Raw genomic sequence first — 20,400 nt, 5'->3', positions numbered from 1 at the left:
CACTTCTGAAATCAGTGCGTTCAAGACAACTGGGAACTCTGGGGGGGAACTAGCTCCGACTGGGAAAAATCATTTGAATGGTTAACTAACTTGGAATTCCAAGTCGGAAACTAGGCCATCTTTCTAGAGCTCCTTCTTCTGACCTGAAGATCACGGACGTCATAATTTGACCGCGTTTCTTTTACCCAGTTGTCTTGAAAGCACAATAATCATAGTCATTGGTTGTAATGGATGCCTTAGTTTCCCCGTACACTCACAAACAGAAGGTGTACCAGTCTTTGGTTAGTTATAATTATCTTTGGTACACTTGAAGACAGTTACATAATCAACCTTTCCCATGATATTTATACTGAGAAGAAATATTGACATCTAATGATATGGAAACAGTGAATGCATTGATAAAATGTAGTGCATGTCAGCGTTTGCCAAGATGTTGTCAGCTGTCACGAGATCCATCAGCATGAGGAACAGGAAGGGAATGGTTAACTCTAAAAAACGATGATGCGAGTACAATAAAAGGGACGATATTGAAACTAGTGGTGTGCCCAATTACAGATGATAGTTTTTTTTCTAGAGAATCCGATTTTTACTCAATTCTGTATGTTACCGACATGGCAAAAACTCCGTGGATTATTATTTTATCAGTCATTCTCCGGTCATCTCAGGTAAACTAGTCAGTTAGCTGTTATGCTAGCTAAAGCTGGCTAGTTAGCTCACGGTATTTATAACAGTACAGAGATAGATGTAGCTAGCTAGCAAGCAAGCCACGTCCAACTATGTCGACAACTACGTGATATTTATTTGACAAATACTATCGACAAATGGTTAATGTCACCTTTACAATTGTAATTTCGAGTGTCTATCCTGTTAGGCAAGTTTGCCATGTTCATGTAGCTAGCTAGCCAATTAGCCACCAGCTTAGTTTGCCAGCTGAGCTCTTTTATGGCTTGGCTATGGGGAAGTACCCAAATTTCCAGGCAAGCTTCAGAGTGGAACAGATACTGACAGTGTAATGAAAAAGTGTTACACTGCTAACACTGATCAGTCTCTGAACAAACGATCTGTTGTTTCTTATACTTTGTTTACTTTGAAATACATGTTGGTTGTATGTATTTCACTTAGTTACTGTTTTTATTCCATACAGGTGATCTGTCAAGAGGCAATCTTGCACATCTCAAATGGAGCCACAGATAAAGAATACTGCCTGGTCTACAACTCCTTATGGACCAACCTGTCACTCTCACTCAGCGCTGCTGTAAGTCCAGTCCAGCAACATCGCCATTCTGATATTCAGCTGCCCTATGCCCCCATTTGCTCCAGCCTCGACTGTGTTAGACTTTACTATCTGTTGGTGAACCCACAGAACTTCGTGAACCTCACCTGACATCCAGCCTGCTGTTAGGTGGCTCTGGGATTCAGCCTTGCTACAGTGACAATACATCATACCTATTAATATATTGATTGTCTAACTGTACCTGTTGTCCTGTGTTAGACTGCGTATCCCCTGGTGAACCTGTCGTCCAGGAAACTGTGTAGCTCTGCAGGGGTGAGCCCAGCCATAGTGAGAGGCAAGGTGGTGGTGGTCATGAGAGGGGAGTGTAACTTAAGCCAGAAGGCTGTGGTTGCCCAAGACCTGGGGGCTGCCGCTCTGATCGTTGCCAGCACTAAATCTATGGTAATACTTTGATAATGGATCTACAATGTATCAATGGTGTAGCTGCAATGTATTTACAATGTATCAATAGTGTTACCTCCAATGTGTTTATGATGCAACACTTAATTTACATCTATGGTATAACATGATAGGCCTACATCTTTGTGTGTGCTTTTTAAGACATGTGTTTTGTTTTATCTCTCATTTGATTGCTTCTAAAGAGTCCCCCGGGAGCCAATGTGACAGAGTATGAGAAAGTCCAGATTCCGCTGGCTCTGATGAGATACATGGACTTCCTGGACGCACAGAGTGTGAGTTCTCTGATACTGTAGGTCCTCTGGTATAGAGGTCACTACAACTCACTATAAGATATGGTATAGTGCTTATTCACGCCTTCTAATTGACTTCTCATCTACAGTATTTCTTTCAATCAATAAGAATAGACATGAGACAGTAGTGTGTGTGTCTCAGGTGTGTTAGTGTTTGATCTCTGTGTTTCTCCAGGTGTTTGGTGAGGAGATGCAGGTTAGGCTGTATGCCCCGGCGGTGCCTGTGTTTGATGTCAGCATTGTGGTCATGCTTCTCATAGGAGTGGTGACTGTTGCTCTGGGAGGCTACTGGAGCGGAGCCTGTGAGAGGTGAGACTGCACACACACGTTTCTTTATGTCCTTCGGAAAAGGACAGCCATGCATGCTGTCCACTCTTCAGCCACTCTGCACTCTGTGTAACAGTCTGTGTGTTGTGTGTGTCTGTGTGTCAGAGAGAGGCTGAGTGCGTCTCGAGGAGGAGGAGGGGAGGAGAGAAGAGTGACAGTGGGGACTTGGCTCTGTACTCTCCCCTAAAGGTGGTCATTTTTGTAGGTCTGATGTGTCTGATGCTGGTACTCATGTACTTCTTCTACAAGTACCTGGGTGAGTCTTTCACTCTGCCCAAACACTGCTTAATATATTTTGTATTACATTTTCATAATGTATTACGTTTATTAACAGTTTTATATGCAAAGCAAACATACCACACCAGAAGCTGTTAGACACTCAGTGATCGTATCAAAATGAGTTAGTTCAGGAGTGTTTTGACACTTTGTGTGTGTGTTTTCCAGTGTATGTGATCATCGCCATATTCTGCCTAGCGTCAGCCACCGCCCTCTTCAGCTGTCTGGACGCCCTGTTGGACCTGGCCAAGTGTAGCCCCATGAGGTACACACACACACACACACACACACAGAGAGTGTCACAATTTTCCTGGGGTTTTCATCCCAATTCAAACTTTTTTCCCATAACAACATAACATAGCCCCCCCCAAACAAGGAAAACAAAGTATTGTCTGACAAATGTCACAGCTCATTAAAATCATGGTATTTACAGAGTCAAGGTTTTCTATAGTAACAACGTAAAGTATGATTTCCCTGTTCCACAGACATCTGTCCTCCCTGTCAGTTTCTCTGTCTGTTCCATAGACATCTGTCCTCCCTGTCTGTTCCTTAGACATCTGTCCTCCCTGTCTGTTCCATAGACATCTGTCCTCCCTGTCAGTTTCTCTGTCTGTTCCATAGACATCTGTCCTCCCTGTCTGTTCCATAGACATCTGTCCTCTCTGTCTGTTCCATAGACATCTGTCCTCTCTGTCTGTTTCTCTGTCTGTTCCATAGACATCTGTCCTCTCTGTCTGTTCCATAGACATCTGTCCTCTCTGTCTGTTTCTCTGTCTGTTCCATAGACATCTGTCCTCTCTGTCTGTTCCATAGACATCTGTCCTCTCTGTCTGTTCCACAGACATCTGTCCTCCCTGTCAGTTTCTCTGTCTGTTCCATAGACATCTGTCCTCCCTGTCTGTTTCTCTGTCTGTTCCATAGACATCTGTCCTCTCTGTCTGTTCCATAGACATCTGTCCTCTCTGTCTGTTCCACAGACATCTGTCCTCCCTGTCAGTTTCTCTGTCTGTTCCATAGACATCTGTCCTCCCTGTCTGTTCCATAGACATCTGTCCTCCCTGTCTGTTCCATAGACATCTGTCCTCCCTGTCTGTTCCATAGACATCTGTCCTCCCTGTCTGTTCCATAGACATCTGTCCTCCCTGTCTGTTCCATAGACATCTGTCCTCCCTGTCTGTTCCATAGACATCTGTCCTCCCTGTCTGTTCCATAGACATCTGTCCTCCCTGTCTGTTTCTCTGTCTGTTCCATAGACATCTGTCCTCCCTGTCAGTTTCTCTGTCTGTTCCATAGACATCTGTCCTCCCTGTCTGTTCCATAGACATCTGTCCTCCCTGTCTGTTCCATAGACATCTGTCCTCCCTGTCTGTTCCATAGACATCTGTCCTCCCTGTCTGTTTCTCTGTCTGTTCCATAGACATCTGTCCTCCCTGTCTGTTCCATAGACATCTGTCCTCCCTGTCTGTTTCTCTGTCTGTTCCATAGACATCTGTCCTCCCTGTCTGTTCCATAGACATCTGTCCTCCCTGTCTGTTCCATAGACATCTGTCCTCCCTGTCTGTTTCTCTGTCTGTTCCATAGACATCTGTCCTCCCTGTCTGTTCCTCTGTCTGACATAAACAACTCATAGGCCATAGTTTCATATGGAAGTTCTGAGAAGTAAAAAAAAAAAAGAAAAGTGAATCAGACACATACCAGTCTCCTTGAACATCTCTCTCTCTCTCTCTCTCTCTCTCTCTCTCTCTCTCTCTCTCTGTCTCTCTCTCTCTGTCTCTCTCTCTGTGTCTCTTTGTGTCTCTCTCTCTCTCTCTCTCTCTCTCTCTCTCTCTCTCTCTCTCTCTCTCTCTCTCTGTCTCTGTCTCTGTCTCTGTCTCTCTGTCTCACACACGTGTTTTTGTGAGTCATACGAACCTTTCTGTGGTTGCTTGCGGTCTTTCTCTCTTCTCTCATGTGTGTTGTGTTCCTCCAGTGTGACGGTCCTGGGTGGGAGTGTATCTGTGAGGTCGGTGCTGCTGTCTGCTGTGTGTGTCACCGTAGCTGTGGTCTGGGGAGTCTACAGGAACGAGGACAGGTACTGTCTATCTCACACACACACTGACACACACACACACTGACACACACACAGACACACCCCTTGGGAATTCTGTGGGTGGGACAGGAAGCAGGAAGTGGTGTTTGGGGTGAGGGAGTGTGGAGGACTTGGACGTCATCAGCAGAGTAGAGGTGTGTTGTTGCTGTTAGTTTAGTTCAGCATCACTCACTGCCTCATTGACTCTGACTACTGTCTCTGAATGTGTCTCAAATGGTTCTCTATTCCCTATATAGTGCTACTTATGCTGGTCAAAAGTAGTGCACTTATAGGGAGTAGGGTGCAATTTGAGACGCACTTTCTGACAGACAGAAACTCTTAGTCTCTCTAATTTCCAATAACAGAATAACATCATGGTGGGTAATGTTTGTGTGTGTATTCATACAGGCTAGTGACTGTCCTTAGACCTTAGCACAGTAGAAGTATTAGTGGACAGGATAATTAAATGTCCCCAGTCTACAACAGCAACACACGGTCCACAGCTAATCTCCTATGAAACTTTTCCATGAGCGAAAGCATGGTGGATAATTATAATGTTCTAGAGAATGTGGTTTCACTTCCCTTTCCACCCCCACACATTGTAACTCACTCAGATTATACATTTACTCATTCACTGGATCATTACTTGGAAAATGCTCTCATTTTTGCATTTATAAAACTCTAACTAAAACTAAACTAACAATGAATTCCTGGGCCATTTCAGGGTAAAGCACAGGAACCATTGTCAATGGTTGTCCTCATGTTTGTGAGGAAGCTTGACATGCACTTTATAACCTATTTCTTTATTACCTTTATTTAATCAGTTTGGTTATATTTAATAGTTAGTTGACAGGCTGAAGTGTGTTGTTGAAGAAAATATACCTTGTACTCTACTTTATTGCCAGATGGATCTGGATCCTGCAGGACCTCCTGGGTGTGGCCTTCTGTCTCAACTTCCTGAAGACCATCTCCCTGTCCAACTTCAAGGTGAAATCATCACTCTGACCCTCTGATCTCTGATCTTCAGTCACAAAGAGGGCCACACTCTGGCTGAGACAGTTGGACACGTCCATAGAGATAGATCACTACTTGGAAATAAACTGTTTTTACATTGACATTGAGGACTTCCACTATGTTAAAGTAGTCAACTGGGTGGGATCAGCCAATGAATTTTACTTGTGAGAAAACATTCCGTAACTGCAGGTGGCAGTAGATCACCAACCTTGGCTTTATACCTGTTCAAACAACACACTCCAGGTGGCAGTATGCACCATTTCAGTTTGTTTACCAACTCATAGAAGTAGTAGAAGAAAAAGTACTACTTCAAAATGGGGATGGCCTCAATGGGGCTGCCTATACTATCACAGACGCCATAACGGGTCAGGTAAAAAGATGTCGTCTAACTAAGTCTATGGACACGTCTCTAAACATCTGTTCTCTCTTTACCTCTCTCTTTCTTCTCTCTCCACCTCACCTGTCTCCCCCTCAACTGACTTCCATTCCATCCCTCCTCCACCCCCCCCTCTCTCCCCCTCAGATCTGTGTGATCCTGTTGAGTCTGCTGCTGTTGTATGATGTGTTTTTTGTCTTCATCACTCCTCTGTTCATGCCGGTGAGTCACTTTCCCCTTTAAATACAGTGCAATGTTATTGTCCTATTTATTTTAATAGAAAGGTTAAATACATTGTCCCATGTTTTAAATGTTTTATATTTACAGAATGGGGAGAGTATCATGGTCCAAGTGGCCCTGGGTCCAGATGCATCAGGAGAGAAGGTAACCACTCATCTGTCTGTCTGCCTGCCTGTCTGCCTGTCTGCCTATATGTCTGTCTCTCTTTCTCTGTCTGTCAAAACTTGAATCTTCAATCTCTGGATGTTAAAATGGCTTGATTAACAATCAGTAGGGTCAGGAGTTTTCCTTGACTGAGTGTTCCCCGACCCAGTAAACACTCCTGCCCCTAACTAGAATCATGCTGCGTAGCTGTGATCTCATCTGCTCTGTACCGTTGCAGCATTGCTGTGTAGATTAGATTCCCCTCTGGGTCTGAATGGCTGACTGTCTGAGGATGCGTTTCAAATGGCACCCTATTCCTTACATAGTGCATTACTTTTGACCAGAGCGCTATGGGCCCTGATTAAAAGTAGTGCACTATGTAGGGAATAGAGTGCCATTTGGGATGCAAACTGACTGCGTCTGGTTGGGGTGTTCTGTCTCGACGCAGGGTAACACGGTGGAGGTGTCAGCCGAACCCTCGACTCCATATGAGAAAGTAAGACCCCAGCGCTTTACTACTCAGCTTCATATGTACTGTTAATTATCATATCAATTCATCTCTTTACTACTCAGCTTCATATGTACTGTTAATTATCATATCAATTCATCTCTTTACTACTCAGCTTCATATGTACTGTTAATTATCAAATCAGTTCATCTCTGCGCTAGACCATTGTTTGTATTAAGCCATAGTTTAGAGATATAGGTTGTTAGTTTTACGAAGACATTGTTTACAAACAATGAAGTTAAACAGCCATTTATGTTATGCTGGGGTAAGACAGTTCTACTAAGTTCATAAGGCATTTATAAGACGTATTCTTCAAGAATAAATGGGCATTTATATAAATATTGTAGATTGTTCCTTGCTTTGGAAATGTAAACATATGTTTACCATGCCAATAAAGACCCTAAAATTGAAATGGAATTGAATTGAGAGACAGAACATACAGCACATACCAACCAACTGTCACATGGCTCTTATGTCACGTGACAGCTGTGTTAACGCCTGATTGATCATGTGTAGGGCCAAGAGTTTTTGTTCAGTTTCTATCACGTATTCCTGGCTCTAACAAACTTTACCATACTACTATACAATATTACACAATCTCAAGTCATTACGTTGTAGCCTAAGAGTTTAAATAATGAGAGGGCTTAATCTGAATTTAATAAAACATTGATATATTTGTTGTGTGATTTGGTGGTGAACTGATTGCTTTCCTGTATGTCTCATGTTCATGTCATTAACAAACAGTACGGCTTGACAGTTGGCATATTTACATGTCTGTTTTCTGTTTTTTAATGGAAGTACTGTCATTGGTGTTGATTCAGAATCTATCATAGTGAATCCTCAGTATGTCTCTGTGATTGATTTGAGTTTTGGTTGAGCTTTAGTTAACTGTTAGTCAATTATTATTTAACAGTGTTAATGTTTTTATTGAATCATTAGTTGACTGTTAGTTGACCGTTGCCTGTGTTGTCTCCCTGGTAGCTCCCGGTAGTGATGCGTGTTCCACGGTTCTCTGCGTGGACACAGAACCTGTGTGGCATGCAGTTCTCCATCCTGGGCTACGGGGACATCATCGTACCAGGTGAGATAAACATGTCTGCATCCTAAATGGCATCATATGCCCTATATAGTGCACTACTTTTGACCAGAGCTAGGGTTGCAAAGGGAGGGTATATTACTGTAACGTACGTTTTTACTTGATTAGATACCATCTAGTGGGCTTTTTGGGTACTTCAGATTATCACAGGTGTCTGTAATTATCTATATACAATAAAATATATAAAATAATAAAATAATGACAAAACAGAATGACAAAACTATCCTAAATATGAACCATTAACTTAGTGAGTACCATTAATGTTTAACAGGAGGGTTTCAACATGAAATATCCTTCTATTCATTTAACTATGTTAATATGACTTTGTTGTCAATGTTTTGATGCCAAACTGGTGACAGTTGTGAAGAAAGTCGATAGTTGGAAGAGTTGCAGAGTTAATTTTTAAAAATGCCATTGTTGTTGAAATGCTTTTTTCATTAATTTTTTTTTTTTTTCTTGAACCATATGGTCTATCCACTGGAAACTCATGTTCAAAATGGACACAGATAAATTACCATAGATTGCCATAGATTACCTGTTTAATTACCAAAATGACTGAAGAGTCTGGTAACTTTGGTAAATTACCGGTAGCTTTGCAACAATAACCAGAGCCATATGGGTCCATGTCTCTAGACAATGATCTAAGGTCAGTGTTATGTTTCCCTCTATAATGGTTATAATTAGGATGTGTGGCGTGTAAGCTGATCCTAGATCTGTTCATTAGGTAATTTTCTTTCTGGTGCGATCTAAAGCTTCAATATCAGCTCCATCTTCACGCCCTTCTGTTCTGCCTTCTCATTGGACGATAGCTTCAGACCTTCATATATTCTGTTTGCTGATTGGTCCAACAGGTCTTCTTGTGGCCTATTGCAGCAGGTTTGATGTGTGGGTCAACAGCCCCAAGAAGGTCTACCTTTTCTGCTGCTGCATAGGTAACGACATGGACATTATCAATATGTTACTGATCATTATCATCATCGTGTTGATCATCTCATCTCCTCTCCACCCCTCCCCCAGCCTACCTGTGTGGTATGGTTTTGACGTTTGCGGTGATGTTGGTGACTAAGATGGGGCAGCCAGCCCTGCTCTACCTGGTTCCATTCACCCTGCTAGGATCTGCTCTGCTGGCCTGGAGGAGAGGGGAGATGAGGCAGTTCTGGAACGGGACCACATACGAGGTGAGAGGACAAGACATTTTCCTTAGGTGGTGGGGATTCAATTTATTTAATTGAATATTTGATCACTTCAAAGGGTTTGGGCCTAATTCCATTTGAATTCACACAACTCAGGAAATGAATTAAAATGTGATTATACATGTTTTTGTTCTCATTATGTATTTCCAATATGGAGGGTTGTTATACAGTAGTGTGTGATGTAATGATGATGATGATGATGATTTAATCTCCATCAGGTGTTGGACTCCACCAGGGAACCCTTATTGCCAGGTGTGCTTTCACCCCCTGACCTCTAACCCCTGAGGCCAGTAAGGGCTACTGTAATTTCCGGACTATTAAGCGCACCTGAATATAAGCCGCACCCACTGAATAAAAAAAATATATATTATTTTGAACATAAATAAGCCGCACATGTCTATAAGCCGCAGGTGCCTACCGGTACATTGAAACAAATGAACTTTACACAGGCTTTAACGAAACACGGCTTGTAACAAAAATAAATAGGCTTTAACGAAACACGGCTTAAAATAAAAAATTAGCAGTAAGCTTTAGTTGTCTTTTTGCACTGAGTCAATTCCTCACGCTGCTGTTTCCAACGTCTTATCATCGACTCATTAAGACCAAGCTCCCGTGCAGCAGCTCTATTTCCTTTTCCAACAGCCAGATCAATCGCCTTCAATTTGAAAGCTGCATCATATGCATTTCTCCGTGTCTTTGCCATGATGAGGGTGACAAAATGACTACCGTAATCAGAATGATGGGAAGTTTGAGAGCGCTCGATTTAATCTAAACAGTAAACAAAAAAGTTGTTTGACCTTAACCCGTTCGGCAATTTCATTGGTCTAATGAAAGCTTCATGCCGCCAAAAAACTGAGCACGTCACAGAATGTGTTTTTTTAATTTTTTATTATTATTTTTTTAAATTGAAAGCGGGAAAAATCCATATATTAGCCGCGTCATTGTTTAAGCCGCGAGGTTCAAAGCCTGGGGAAAAAAGTTGCGGCTTATAGTCCGGAATTTACGGTACTCACGCTCGATTCTACTGCATCCTCCCTGCCATCTAGCTACCCTATGTCTCTAGACTAGCATTATGTTTTCTTCTTTCACAGCCTTTCAGCCTTTACTTCAAACCTTTAGCAAATCAAAAACATAACACTGGAATGTCAACTTGAGTTATGTGTAATATCATGTTACACACTCAGACCAGCAGTACCCAACGTGGTCACTAGATGTCACTAGAGTCCTGGAAATGCCAGTGGCGCCACAGATTTCACTCTAGCTTGGACACACACATTTTGGTTAGAAAAGTCTGTTTCTATTGTTTTATTTCTTTAGTCTGTTTGTCAATGTCTGCATCCCTTAATTTTTTCCCAACAGCTGTCCATCTTTTCTAACCAGAATACAACCATCTCATAACGTTTTCATGAGTTTGAATTTTCCCTGTGCAGCTGTGTTTTATTCAGAGGGGGAGTTGCCACGTGGGAGCTTTGTTTGTCGTTTATGTTTTGTCATGTGCGTGTCGTCATGCTTTCTGTAAACCTGTGGTTTGCTTCTGTTCAGAAGGGTGAACATTTCAGAACGTTGCAGTTAGAAATGCAATGCATAGAACAAACACAATAGGCTATTCTCTATGACAACGAAGATAAATGTCTGGTCTACATGAACGTTCTGTACAGTTCCACCCTCCTGAATAAGCCTGAGCTGTGCAAAGCAGACTGTCTGTTGGCTACTGGACTAAGCTTTATGTTATATCACTTATGTCTGTCTTATACTGATAAACTCCTCTCCTCCTCTCTGTTCTCTCTCCTCCACTCCCTCTCCTAGATGGAACACCTGACTATGGCAGCGGAGGAGGAAAGTGCTGACTACAGCTGATCTAGGAGCCAACTAACAAACCAACCACAGGGGCTCTTTTCTACTCTTCAAATCAAGCATCTAGTTTATCATCCATGGGATGCAAGGGAAATACTATAGCTAGTCTATGAATCAATAAGGATTTATACTGGGGAGGGGTCAGGGGTGGGTTAGGGGTTGTACTGTGTGGGTCTCTGTTGATTGGGCAGTGAGACAGTTTAATTTGAGAGGCTTACTAGTGGCTAAGAATGCAGTGGTTAACTAGTGGCTAAGAACTATAATATTAAAATGATGCCTAAACTGTGTTGCCTTGGTAAAAGATACAAGTGATTTATTGAGAAAGCACTTTAATACTCATGTTGGCAGGTTTTGGAGGATTTTAAATTCAAAGTTAAACTGTCGGTGAAGATTTTTTTTTTTCTTCGATAACAGCTGTTCTGGGGTTTTCTGTGTAACTTGTTTGTTTTATTGAGAAACACAATCTTTGATTGCTTTTGTTGCCTTTAAATTAGTCCAATCTGATTTGAGCTCTGAGTGTGTCCTTATTATGTGTTCTATGGCCTGTACTTTATCTAACACTTCATGTCTTTTTAAAGCTCACAGTTAGAACTATGACATAACTGATTGAAATAATTATAGACTCTAACAAAAACTCACTGTATTAGTTGAATCAGCTGTGTTACTGCCTGGCTGGAGCAAAAGCCTGCACCCACACCGGCCTTTTGCAGATATCTTTGTCCACCTGTGAGCTAGGTCACTGTGGGGATGGGGCTGTTCAGTGTTACGCGGCTCTGTACCTGTACTTGTTACCACCGGTACTTTAGAAAGAGCAAATAGTGAGTTAGTGATCTGAGTTTGGAAAGACACTGACTGACTGACTACTGAGCCCATGGTACCCATTAATGAATTACTTTATAGATTTGTATTGTCTAACTACCATCCTCATAAATGTATAGAGAGAGGGAGGGTGGGGGAGGAAGGCCTGGGAAGAGGAAGAGGGAGGGGGAGAGGGACCGACAGGGAGGGAGATGGAGAGATCAAACTTGGACAATACAGTAAAGAGGGAGAACGAGTTAGAGAGGTGGCTTTCTGTACTGTTGCAAAATGGGATTTGTTGGGGTTCATCTGTGGAGTTCGTCATGTTTCAGCCTGTTGTAGCTTATTACTCGTGACTTGCCACTTCTTGCCTACATACCAGTCAGATTGAGAATGAGAAGTATGTAGATCTACCACATTGACCTAGAAACCTGTTTACAGTACACGCTTACGCCTGTTGCATAATATACTTATCCAAACACTCATCCCATAGCAATACACTTTAATATCAATGCGGGTATTAATCAATCAAATAATAGATAAATATTCTGGTATTTGACCTCCCCGTCATGTGACGTGCTCAGTGCTCGGGGGCTGACTCAGCTGGCTTCGTCACGCAGCGGCGTCAGTTCGGAGTCGCACAATTATGAAAAAGCAACCTTCCGCTGGAGCTGCAGCTAGGGCAGATTTCACCAGCGACAACTGGACTTTCCTTCCAAGGCTAACAGAAAGGAACACCGCCGATAGATGGATAAAGGCATCGGAGAAGCTCTTCCTGAGTCTCAACGGTGAAGAGAATGGTACGAGATCCAACCAAAGTGCTTTTGTGCGGTTTTTTTTGTCAAGTAGAATGTTTTCGAGGTAGAATGGGGGCTTCTAGAATGTCAGGTCGGAGGATCAGAGTCGAGGAGGGAGATATGAGTAGTTGGCAGTTATTTACATGCTGCTTGGTTGTCAAGAAGATCATGATCAGTTGGTATTGCGTACTTGTGTTTAACTATCTATCAAGAATAACGTTGGATATGGTTCAGTGGATAGCCAGTGCCACCGACATTTGGGTAAAACATCTGGGCACCTTTGCATTGGTAGTAAAGAGGCATCGGCAGAACGTTCGCTGAAATGCAAACTGCGACTGGCTGAGTCTAGCGATGCCGCGGCTAGGTAGTTGAGCTAGCTAACGTTCGCATTACCATCCATCCACAATGGCGTTAGATGCTAACTAGTGAGCCAGCTCCAGTTAGCTCTGTCCGCCAATGGACTTGAGTACAAAGCGATGTGACTGCAAGGCCATGCCAACTCGTGCGATGACTTGACAAAGTTGGATTCCAAGAAAAGGGGTGGAGATGACATTGTCCCCGCGAGACAGTACTGGGACCCAAAATTCAAGGCTTGCCTTTATCAGTCTTGACTAGCTAGCAAATTAGCCTCATTTTGGGTAAACTATCAGAGATTGTGTCGCTAACTCATGGTATTGTTGTCTTTGCTATGGCAAGTTGTCATTAAACAATAGCTTAGCCAGCTACATTAGCTGAGGAATTTCTGTCTTTGATTCCCCTCGGGGGTTCCACAGACTCTGGATTGTTCATCATCTAGCTAGCTAACCACCACTGACTAGCATAGTTAAGCTATATATAATGGTTTGAAGCTTCTGATCAGCTTGTCATCAGACCGCTAAAAGTCAGTTGAAAACACACCAGACTTTTTAAAGGCATCTCTCTTGAAGAGTTTCAGGCTACATCGGGCCACTGTCAAGTCGCCGCGGGTTCGCGGTTTGGACAGACAGACACTGCATGTGGCGTCACTAATTGTGCGCGGGGGTCTGGTTGTCATGCTGCTGTGTGTGATGGTTTGTTGTAGTCCCCATGTGTTCACTGTCCAGCGGTTTACCAGGCCAGATAAATGCATGTCGGCTACAAGATATAGAACGGACACCAGCAAATGGTCCCCCGATATAATAGAACATCATTTAATTAAACAATAGAACCACATAAATCATACTTCCATCTGTTTTAGACTACAGGGGATCATTAGACCACGCATCATTTTTTGCAAGTGTCAAAGGCAGCTCTGTCCATTCTGAACATATACATACAAAAATATAAACGCAACATGTAAAGTGTTGGTCCCATGTTTCATGAGCTGAAATAGGAGATCCCAGAAATGTTCCATACACAAAAAGCTTATTTCTCTAAAATGTGTTTACATCCCTGTTAGTAAGCATTTCTCCTTTACCAAGATAATCCATCTACCTGACAGGTGTGGCATATCAAGATGCTGATTAAACAGCATGATCATTGCACAGGTGCACCTTGTGCTGGGGACAGTAAAAGGCTACTCTAAAATGTGCAGTTTTGTCACACAACACAATGCCACAGATGTTTTGAGGGAGTGTGCAATTGGCACGCTGACTGCAGGAATGTCCACCAGAGCTGTTTCCAGAGAATTGAATGTTAATTTCGCTACCATAAACTGCCTCCGTCGTTTTAGAGAATTTGGCAGTACTTCCAACCAGCCACACAGCTGCAGACCACGTGTATGGTGTTGTATGGGTGAGCGGTTTGCTTATGTCAACGTTGTGAACAGAGTGCCCCATGGTGGAGGTGGGGTTATGGTATGGGCAGGCATAAGCTACGGAAAACGACACAATTGGATTTTATCGATGGCAATTTGAATGCACAGATACTGTGATGAGATCCTGAGGCCCATTGGTGTGCCATTATCTGCTGCCATCATGTTTCAGCATGATAATGCACAGCCCTATGTTGCAAGGATCTGTACAGAGTTCTTGGAAGTTGAAATTGTCCCAGTTCATCCATGGCCTGCATACTCACCAGACATGTCACCCGTTGAGCATGTTTGGGATGCTTTGGATTGCCGTGTACGACAGCGTGTTCCAGTTCCTGCCAATATCCAGCAACTTCGCACAGCCATTGAATAGGAGTGGGACAACATTCCACAGGCCACAATCAACAGCCTGATCGACACAATGCGAATGAGATGTGTCGCGCTGCATGAGGCAAATAGTGGTCACACCAGATATTGACTGATTTTCTGATCCACGCCCCTACCTTTTTTAAAAAGGTATCTGTGACTTACAGATGCATATCTGTATTCCCAGTCATGTGAAATCTGTAGATTAGGGCCTAATACATGTATTTCAATTGACTGATATCTTTATATGAACTGTAACTCAGTAAAATCTTTGTTGCATTTATTTTTGTTCAGTATAATTTCAGTAAGGAGGACTTGATGGTGGTGGCTGTGGGTTGAATACTGGGTGTAGGAAAACCAGTCCTGTCTGAACCTGTCATTTCCTTGATGGAGTGAGTGAATGTTATCATTTGTGTTCTGTCAAAGTTCTTCATCCCTCTGCATCAGATGCAGGTTGTTGTAATGCTACTCCTTGTTAGTGTAATGGTCACAGAAGGTTCATGAATAATTCATTATAATGACCTATTATAATGCATTGCTATCACTTTTTACAAGACCTCTAGGTGCCTCTTAAATTGAACTATTTTCCCTATATAGGGAATATGGTGCCATTGGGACACAACCCTAGATTGTGGACATCAACCATGGGTTTTCTGTCAAACTTTCCCAGAAGAACCTGTTTCTGCAATAAGTTCTGGCCAGGGCAGGTGTTGTGAAACTGCTCCTTGTTTCCCTCAGTCCCTGTCCTCTTTCCGCCTGTCACATGCCTCCGCTTACAGCCACTTAGCACGCTGTAGCAGTAGGGTGGTTTACCAGGCCAGCCCTGCTGCAGCCACAGGCCAGCGCTGCAGAGATGGTCACACTTACTCAGCATGTCTCCAAGATCGGCCAACCTGATTTAAAAAAAAACTCACTGATCTACAAATCATTTTGCATCCCAAATAAATAAGTTAAAAATGTATGGGATCTGGACTAAAGAATCTGCACAGTAACTTGTGTAGGGCAAGCCCCCTGGAATGCCCCCCCCCCCCCCCTGACTGTCAGTTTGCTAGAGGGCTCATCATGGACCAAAGGAGACTACTGCTGTTTATGAGTCTGGCCTGTTCTATATACAGTAAGCTATAGACTGTTATCACACACATTGTTCCAGTGCATGCAAAGCGTGAGAGCAGTGACACAGTTTAGTAGTGAAGGCGGCAGTGTTCTTGTGAAGTAGCATCACTAGCTGTCCTCCTCCTCCTGTTCTACCTTATTCACTCTGAGAGAAGAGTCTCTTATATTACACTACTATGCCTACAAGGGCTCCCTGGGCGTGTGAACTGAAGGCTCGTCACACTGCTGTCCCGTGACTTTTCACATGGCTCCACACTTGGCTTAGTTTCAAGTTCAAGTTTAATTAGTCACATGGACAGGTACAGTGAAATGCTTAACTTGCAAGCCCTACCCAACAGTGCAGTATTCAATGTCAAAATAGTATCACTAATAGGAATGAATAAATAAATAGAAGAATGTAAGTTATATACAGGGTCAATGCCAGTACCACATTTACAATGTGCAGGAATACTGGAGTAGTTAAGGTTGATATGTACATGTAGGCAGGGATCAGGAGAAAGTGACTGGTAGCAGGTTTAATAATAATAGTAAACAATATGGCAGCTGTATAATGGTGTGTGTGTGTGTGTGTGCTAGAGTGTCAGTGTATGTGTGATAGGTGAATATACACGTAAAAAGGAGTAATAGTGACCAGTAGCAGGATAAATATACAGTACCAGTCAAAAGTTTGGGCACGCCTACTCATTAAAGGGTTTTTCTTTATTTTTACTGTTTTCTACACTGCAGAATAATAGTGAAGACAGTACCTGGATTTCTGCATAATTTTGACATAGTCACAACAATAAACACAGTGTGCATAAACTAATAAAACACAAATTATTGTATTTTTCTTGTCTATATTGAATACATAATTTAAACATTCACAGTGTAGGTTGGAAAAAGTATGTGAACCCCTAGGCTAATGACTTCTCCAAAAGCTAATTGGAGTCAGGAGTCAGCTAACCTGGAGTCCTCAATCAATGAGACGAGATTGGAGATGTTGGTTAGAGCTGCCTTGCCCTATAAAAACCACTCACAAAAGTTCAGTTTGCTATTTACAAGAAGCATTGCTTGATGTGAACCATGCCTCAAACAAAAGAGATCTCAGAAGACCTAAGTTTAAGAATTGTTGACTTGCACAAAGCTGGAAAGGGTTACAAAAGTATCTCTAAAAGCCTTGATGTTTATCAGTCCACGGTAAGACAAATTGTCTATAAATGGAGAAAGTTCAGCACTGTTGCTACTCTCCCTAGGAGTGGCCGTCCTGCAAAGATGACTGCAAGAGCACAGGGCAGAATAATCAATGAGGTTAAGAATCCTAGTGTCACCCAAAGACTTACAGAAATCTCTGGAACATGCTAACATCTCTGTTGACGAGTCGACGATACGTAAAACACTAAAGAGGAATGGTGTTCATGGGAGGATACCATGGAAGAAGCCACTGCTGTCTAAAAACCATTGCTGCACGTCTGAAGTTTGCATAAGTGCACCTGGATGTTCACAGCGCTACAGGCAAAATATTCTGTGGACAGATTAAACTACAGTTGTTTGGAAGGAACACACAACACTATGTGTGGAGAAAAAAGGCACAGCACACCAACATCAAAACGTCATCCCAACTGTCAACTATGGTGGAGGAGCATCGTGGTTTGGGGCTGCTTTGCTGCCTCAGGGCCTGGACAGCTTGCTATCATCGACAGAAAAATGAATTCCCAAGTTTATCAAGACATTTTTCAGGAGAATGTAAGGCTTATCTGTCCGCCAATTGAAGCTCAACCGAAGTTAGGTGATGCAACAGAATGGCTTGAACAGAAGGAAAATACGCTTTCTGGAGTGGCCCAGATGCTGTGGCATGACCTCAAGAGGGCAGTTCACACCGGACATCCCAAGAATATTGCTCAACTGAAACAGTTTTGTAAAGAGGAATGGTCCAAAATTCCTCCTGACAGTTGTGCAGGTCTGATCCTCAACTACAGAAAATGTTTGGTTGAGGTTATTGCTGCCAAAGGAGGGTCAACCTGCTATTTAATCCAAGGGTTCACATACCTTTTCTTCCCACTGTAAGTCCTGGATGCCTGGGACCTCACCCCCAGTAATGCGCTAAGCTGTCTGTACTACCCTCTTTAAGGCCTTCCGTCTGCAGTTGCCATACTAGATGGTAATACAAACAGCCAGGATGCTCTCCATAGTGCAGCTGTAAAAGTTCCTAAGGATCTGAGTGGCCATGCCAAATGGTTTCAACCTCCTAAGGGAGAAGAGGCGCTGCCGTGCCTTCTTCACCACTGTGCTGGTGTGAGAGGACCATGTTAAGTCCTCAGTGATGTGGACACAGAGGATCTTGACCCTCCATTGTGGATGTGGATGAGGGGTGTGCACCCGCCCCTGTTTCCTGTAGTCCACGATCAGCTCCTTGGTCTTGCTGACGTTGAGGGAGTTTAACAACATTATCATATCATGTAGCTACAGTTAATATAGATAACATTATCATGTTGTGTAGTAATTGGACTTAACATTATTATGCCATGTTGATGATTGTGGTACTTTTTGCTTTAGCTATGAGATCAGTCATAGTGACAGCCTGAATCTTATCTTAGCCAATGTCAAAGTTTATTGACCTTCATTAATGCTGCAAAATGTCAGGCAATGTCAAATAAGACGATTGGAGTTGTATTACAGCTCTGGGTCATTGAGGGCAGTAGTTTATGGTGTTTTACGAAGAGCATTGCAGACATTTAAGGACATGTTTATGGTATTGCCTACAGTAAATGTTGATTTATTATGAAGGGAGGAGATTGATAGTTCCCTTAGAGTAGACTCCACTGTGCAACTGTTACGGACCGTACCACTCACTACCTACTGGTGAAGTGGGACCGTACCACTCACTACCTACTGGTGAAGTGGGACCGTACCACTCACTACCTACTGGTGAGAGGTCTGTCCATAATAAAGTGCTGCTCTGCCTTAACAATGCTGTCAACAAGGTAGGTCCTACAGGCCCTAGTTTTGTCGTACCTGGACTACTGTACAGTTATGTGGTCAGATGCCACAAAGAGGGACTTAAGAAAATTACAACTGGCCCAGAACAGGGCAGTACGGCTGGCCCTTAAATGTACACGGAAAGCTAATGTGTCAATCTCTCCAGGCTCAAGTAATTGGACTGGATTGATTTGAGTAGAGGAAAGATTGACTTCATCACTACTTGTCAATACTTCTCACAAATACATGTTGAATGCACAGTGATGTCTGTTTAAACTACTAGTACACAGATCAGACACCCATGCATACCCCACCAGACATGCCACCAGAGGTCTCTTCTAGAGGTCGACCGATTAATCGGAATGGCCGATTTTAATTAGGGCCGATTTCAAGTTTCCATAACAATCGTAATCGGTATTTTTTGCCACCGATTTGTCAATTTTATATATATATATTTGAAACCTTTTTTAACTAGGCAAGTCAGTTAAAGAACACATTCTTATTTTCAATGACGGCCTAGGAACGGTGGGTTAACTGCCTTGTTCAGGGGCAGAACGACAGATTTTTACCTTGTCAGCTTGGGGATGCAACCTTACGTTAACTAGCCCAACGCTCTAACCACCTGCTTTACGTTGCCAAGGTAAGTTGCTAGCTAGCATTAAACTTATCTTATAAAAAAACAATCAATCATAAACACTAGTTAACTAGACATGGTTGATGATATTACTAGTTTATCTAGCCTGTCCTGCTTTGCATATAATCGATGTGGTGCGCATTCGCGAAAAAGGACTGTCTTTGCTCTGACGTGTACCTAACCATAAACATCAATGTCTTTCTTAAAATCAATACACAAGTATATATTTTTAAACCTGCATATTTAGTTAATATTGCCTGCTAACATGAATTTCATTTAACTAGGGAAAATGTGTCACTTCTCTTGCAAACAGAGTCAGGGTATATGCAGCAGTTTGGGCCGCCTGGCTTGTTGCGAACTGTGAAGACTATTTCTTCCTAACAAAGACGGCCGACTTCGCCAAACGGGGGATGATTTAACAAAAGCGCATTTGCGAAAAAAAAGCACAATCGTTGCACGACTGTACCTAACCATAAACATCAATGACTTTCTTAAACTCAATACACAGAAGTATATATTTTTAAACCTGCATATTTAGCTAAAATAAATCCAGGTTAGCAGGCAATATTAACCAGGTGAAATTGTGTCAGTTCTCTTGCGTTCGTTGCACGCAAACTAATTTGCCAGAATTTTACGGAACTATGAAATAACATTGTAGGTTGTGCGATGTAACAGGAATATTTAGACTTAGGGATGCCACCCGTTAGATAAAATACGGAACGGTTCCGTATGTCACTGAAAGAATGTTTTCGAGATGATAGTTTCCGGATTTGACCATATTAATGACCTAAGGTTTATTATATTATAGTTAAGTCTATGATTTGATAGAGCAGTCTGACTGAGCGGTGGTAGGCAGCAGCAGGCTCGTAATAGTCAAAGGTATATGGTTT

At 42.6% G+C, this 20,400-nt stretch overlaps 2 protein-coding genes across 2 annotated transcripts in view; both read left to right on the top strand.

The window, feature by feature from the left end:
• Window positions 1-385: 385 nt before the first annotated feature.
• Window positions 386-11,583, top strand: LOC106594228 (signal peptide peptidase-like 2A). The gene is given in 18 exon segments (XM_045689365.1): window positions 386-665; window positions 1,145-1,255; window positions 1,493-1,675; window positions 1,876-1,965; window positions 2,159-2,292; window positions 2,416-2,444; window positions 2,447-2,566; window positions 2,755-2,851; window positions 4,556-4,657; window positions 5,560-5,641; window positions 6,192-6,266; window positions 6,372-6,428; window positions 6,877-6,924; window positions 7,918-8,017; window positions 8,884-8,964; window positions 9,050-9,210; window positions 9,444-9,477; window positions 11,032-11,583. Coding segments are annotated over 18 exon segments (1,599 nt in total). The 5' UTR covers window positions 386-611; the 3' UTR covers window positions 11,073-11,583.
• Window positions 11,584-12,402: 819 nt separating this feature from the next.
• LOC106587734 (transient receptor potential cation channel subfamily M member 7) overlaps window positions 12,403-20,400 on the top strand; it is a 94,501-nt gene continuing 86,503 nt past the window's right edge. The window contains exon 1 of the mRNA XM_045689351.1: window positions 12,403-12,677. Within this exon, the coding sequence (XP_045545307.1) occupies window positions 12,675-12,677 (3 nt within the window). The 5' untranslated portion in view covers window positions 12,403-12,674. The remainder of the gene's footprint in view (window positions 12,678-20,400) is intronic.

Source organism: Salmo salar, chromosome ssa11, assembly GCF_905237065.1.
Source record: "Salmo salar chromosome ssa11, Ssal_v3.1, whole genome shotgun sequence".
In the NCBI taxonomy this organism is placed as follows: domain Eukaryota; kingdom Metazoa; phylum Chordata; class Actinopteri; order Salmoniformes; family Salmonidae; genus Salmo; species Salmo salar.
The sequence above is the reverse complement of the archived record's forward strand: the minus strand, read 5'-3'. Positions and strand labels throughout refer to the sequence as shown.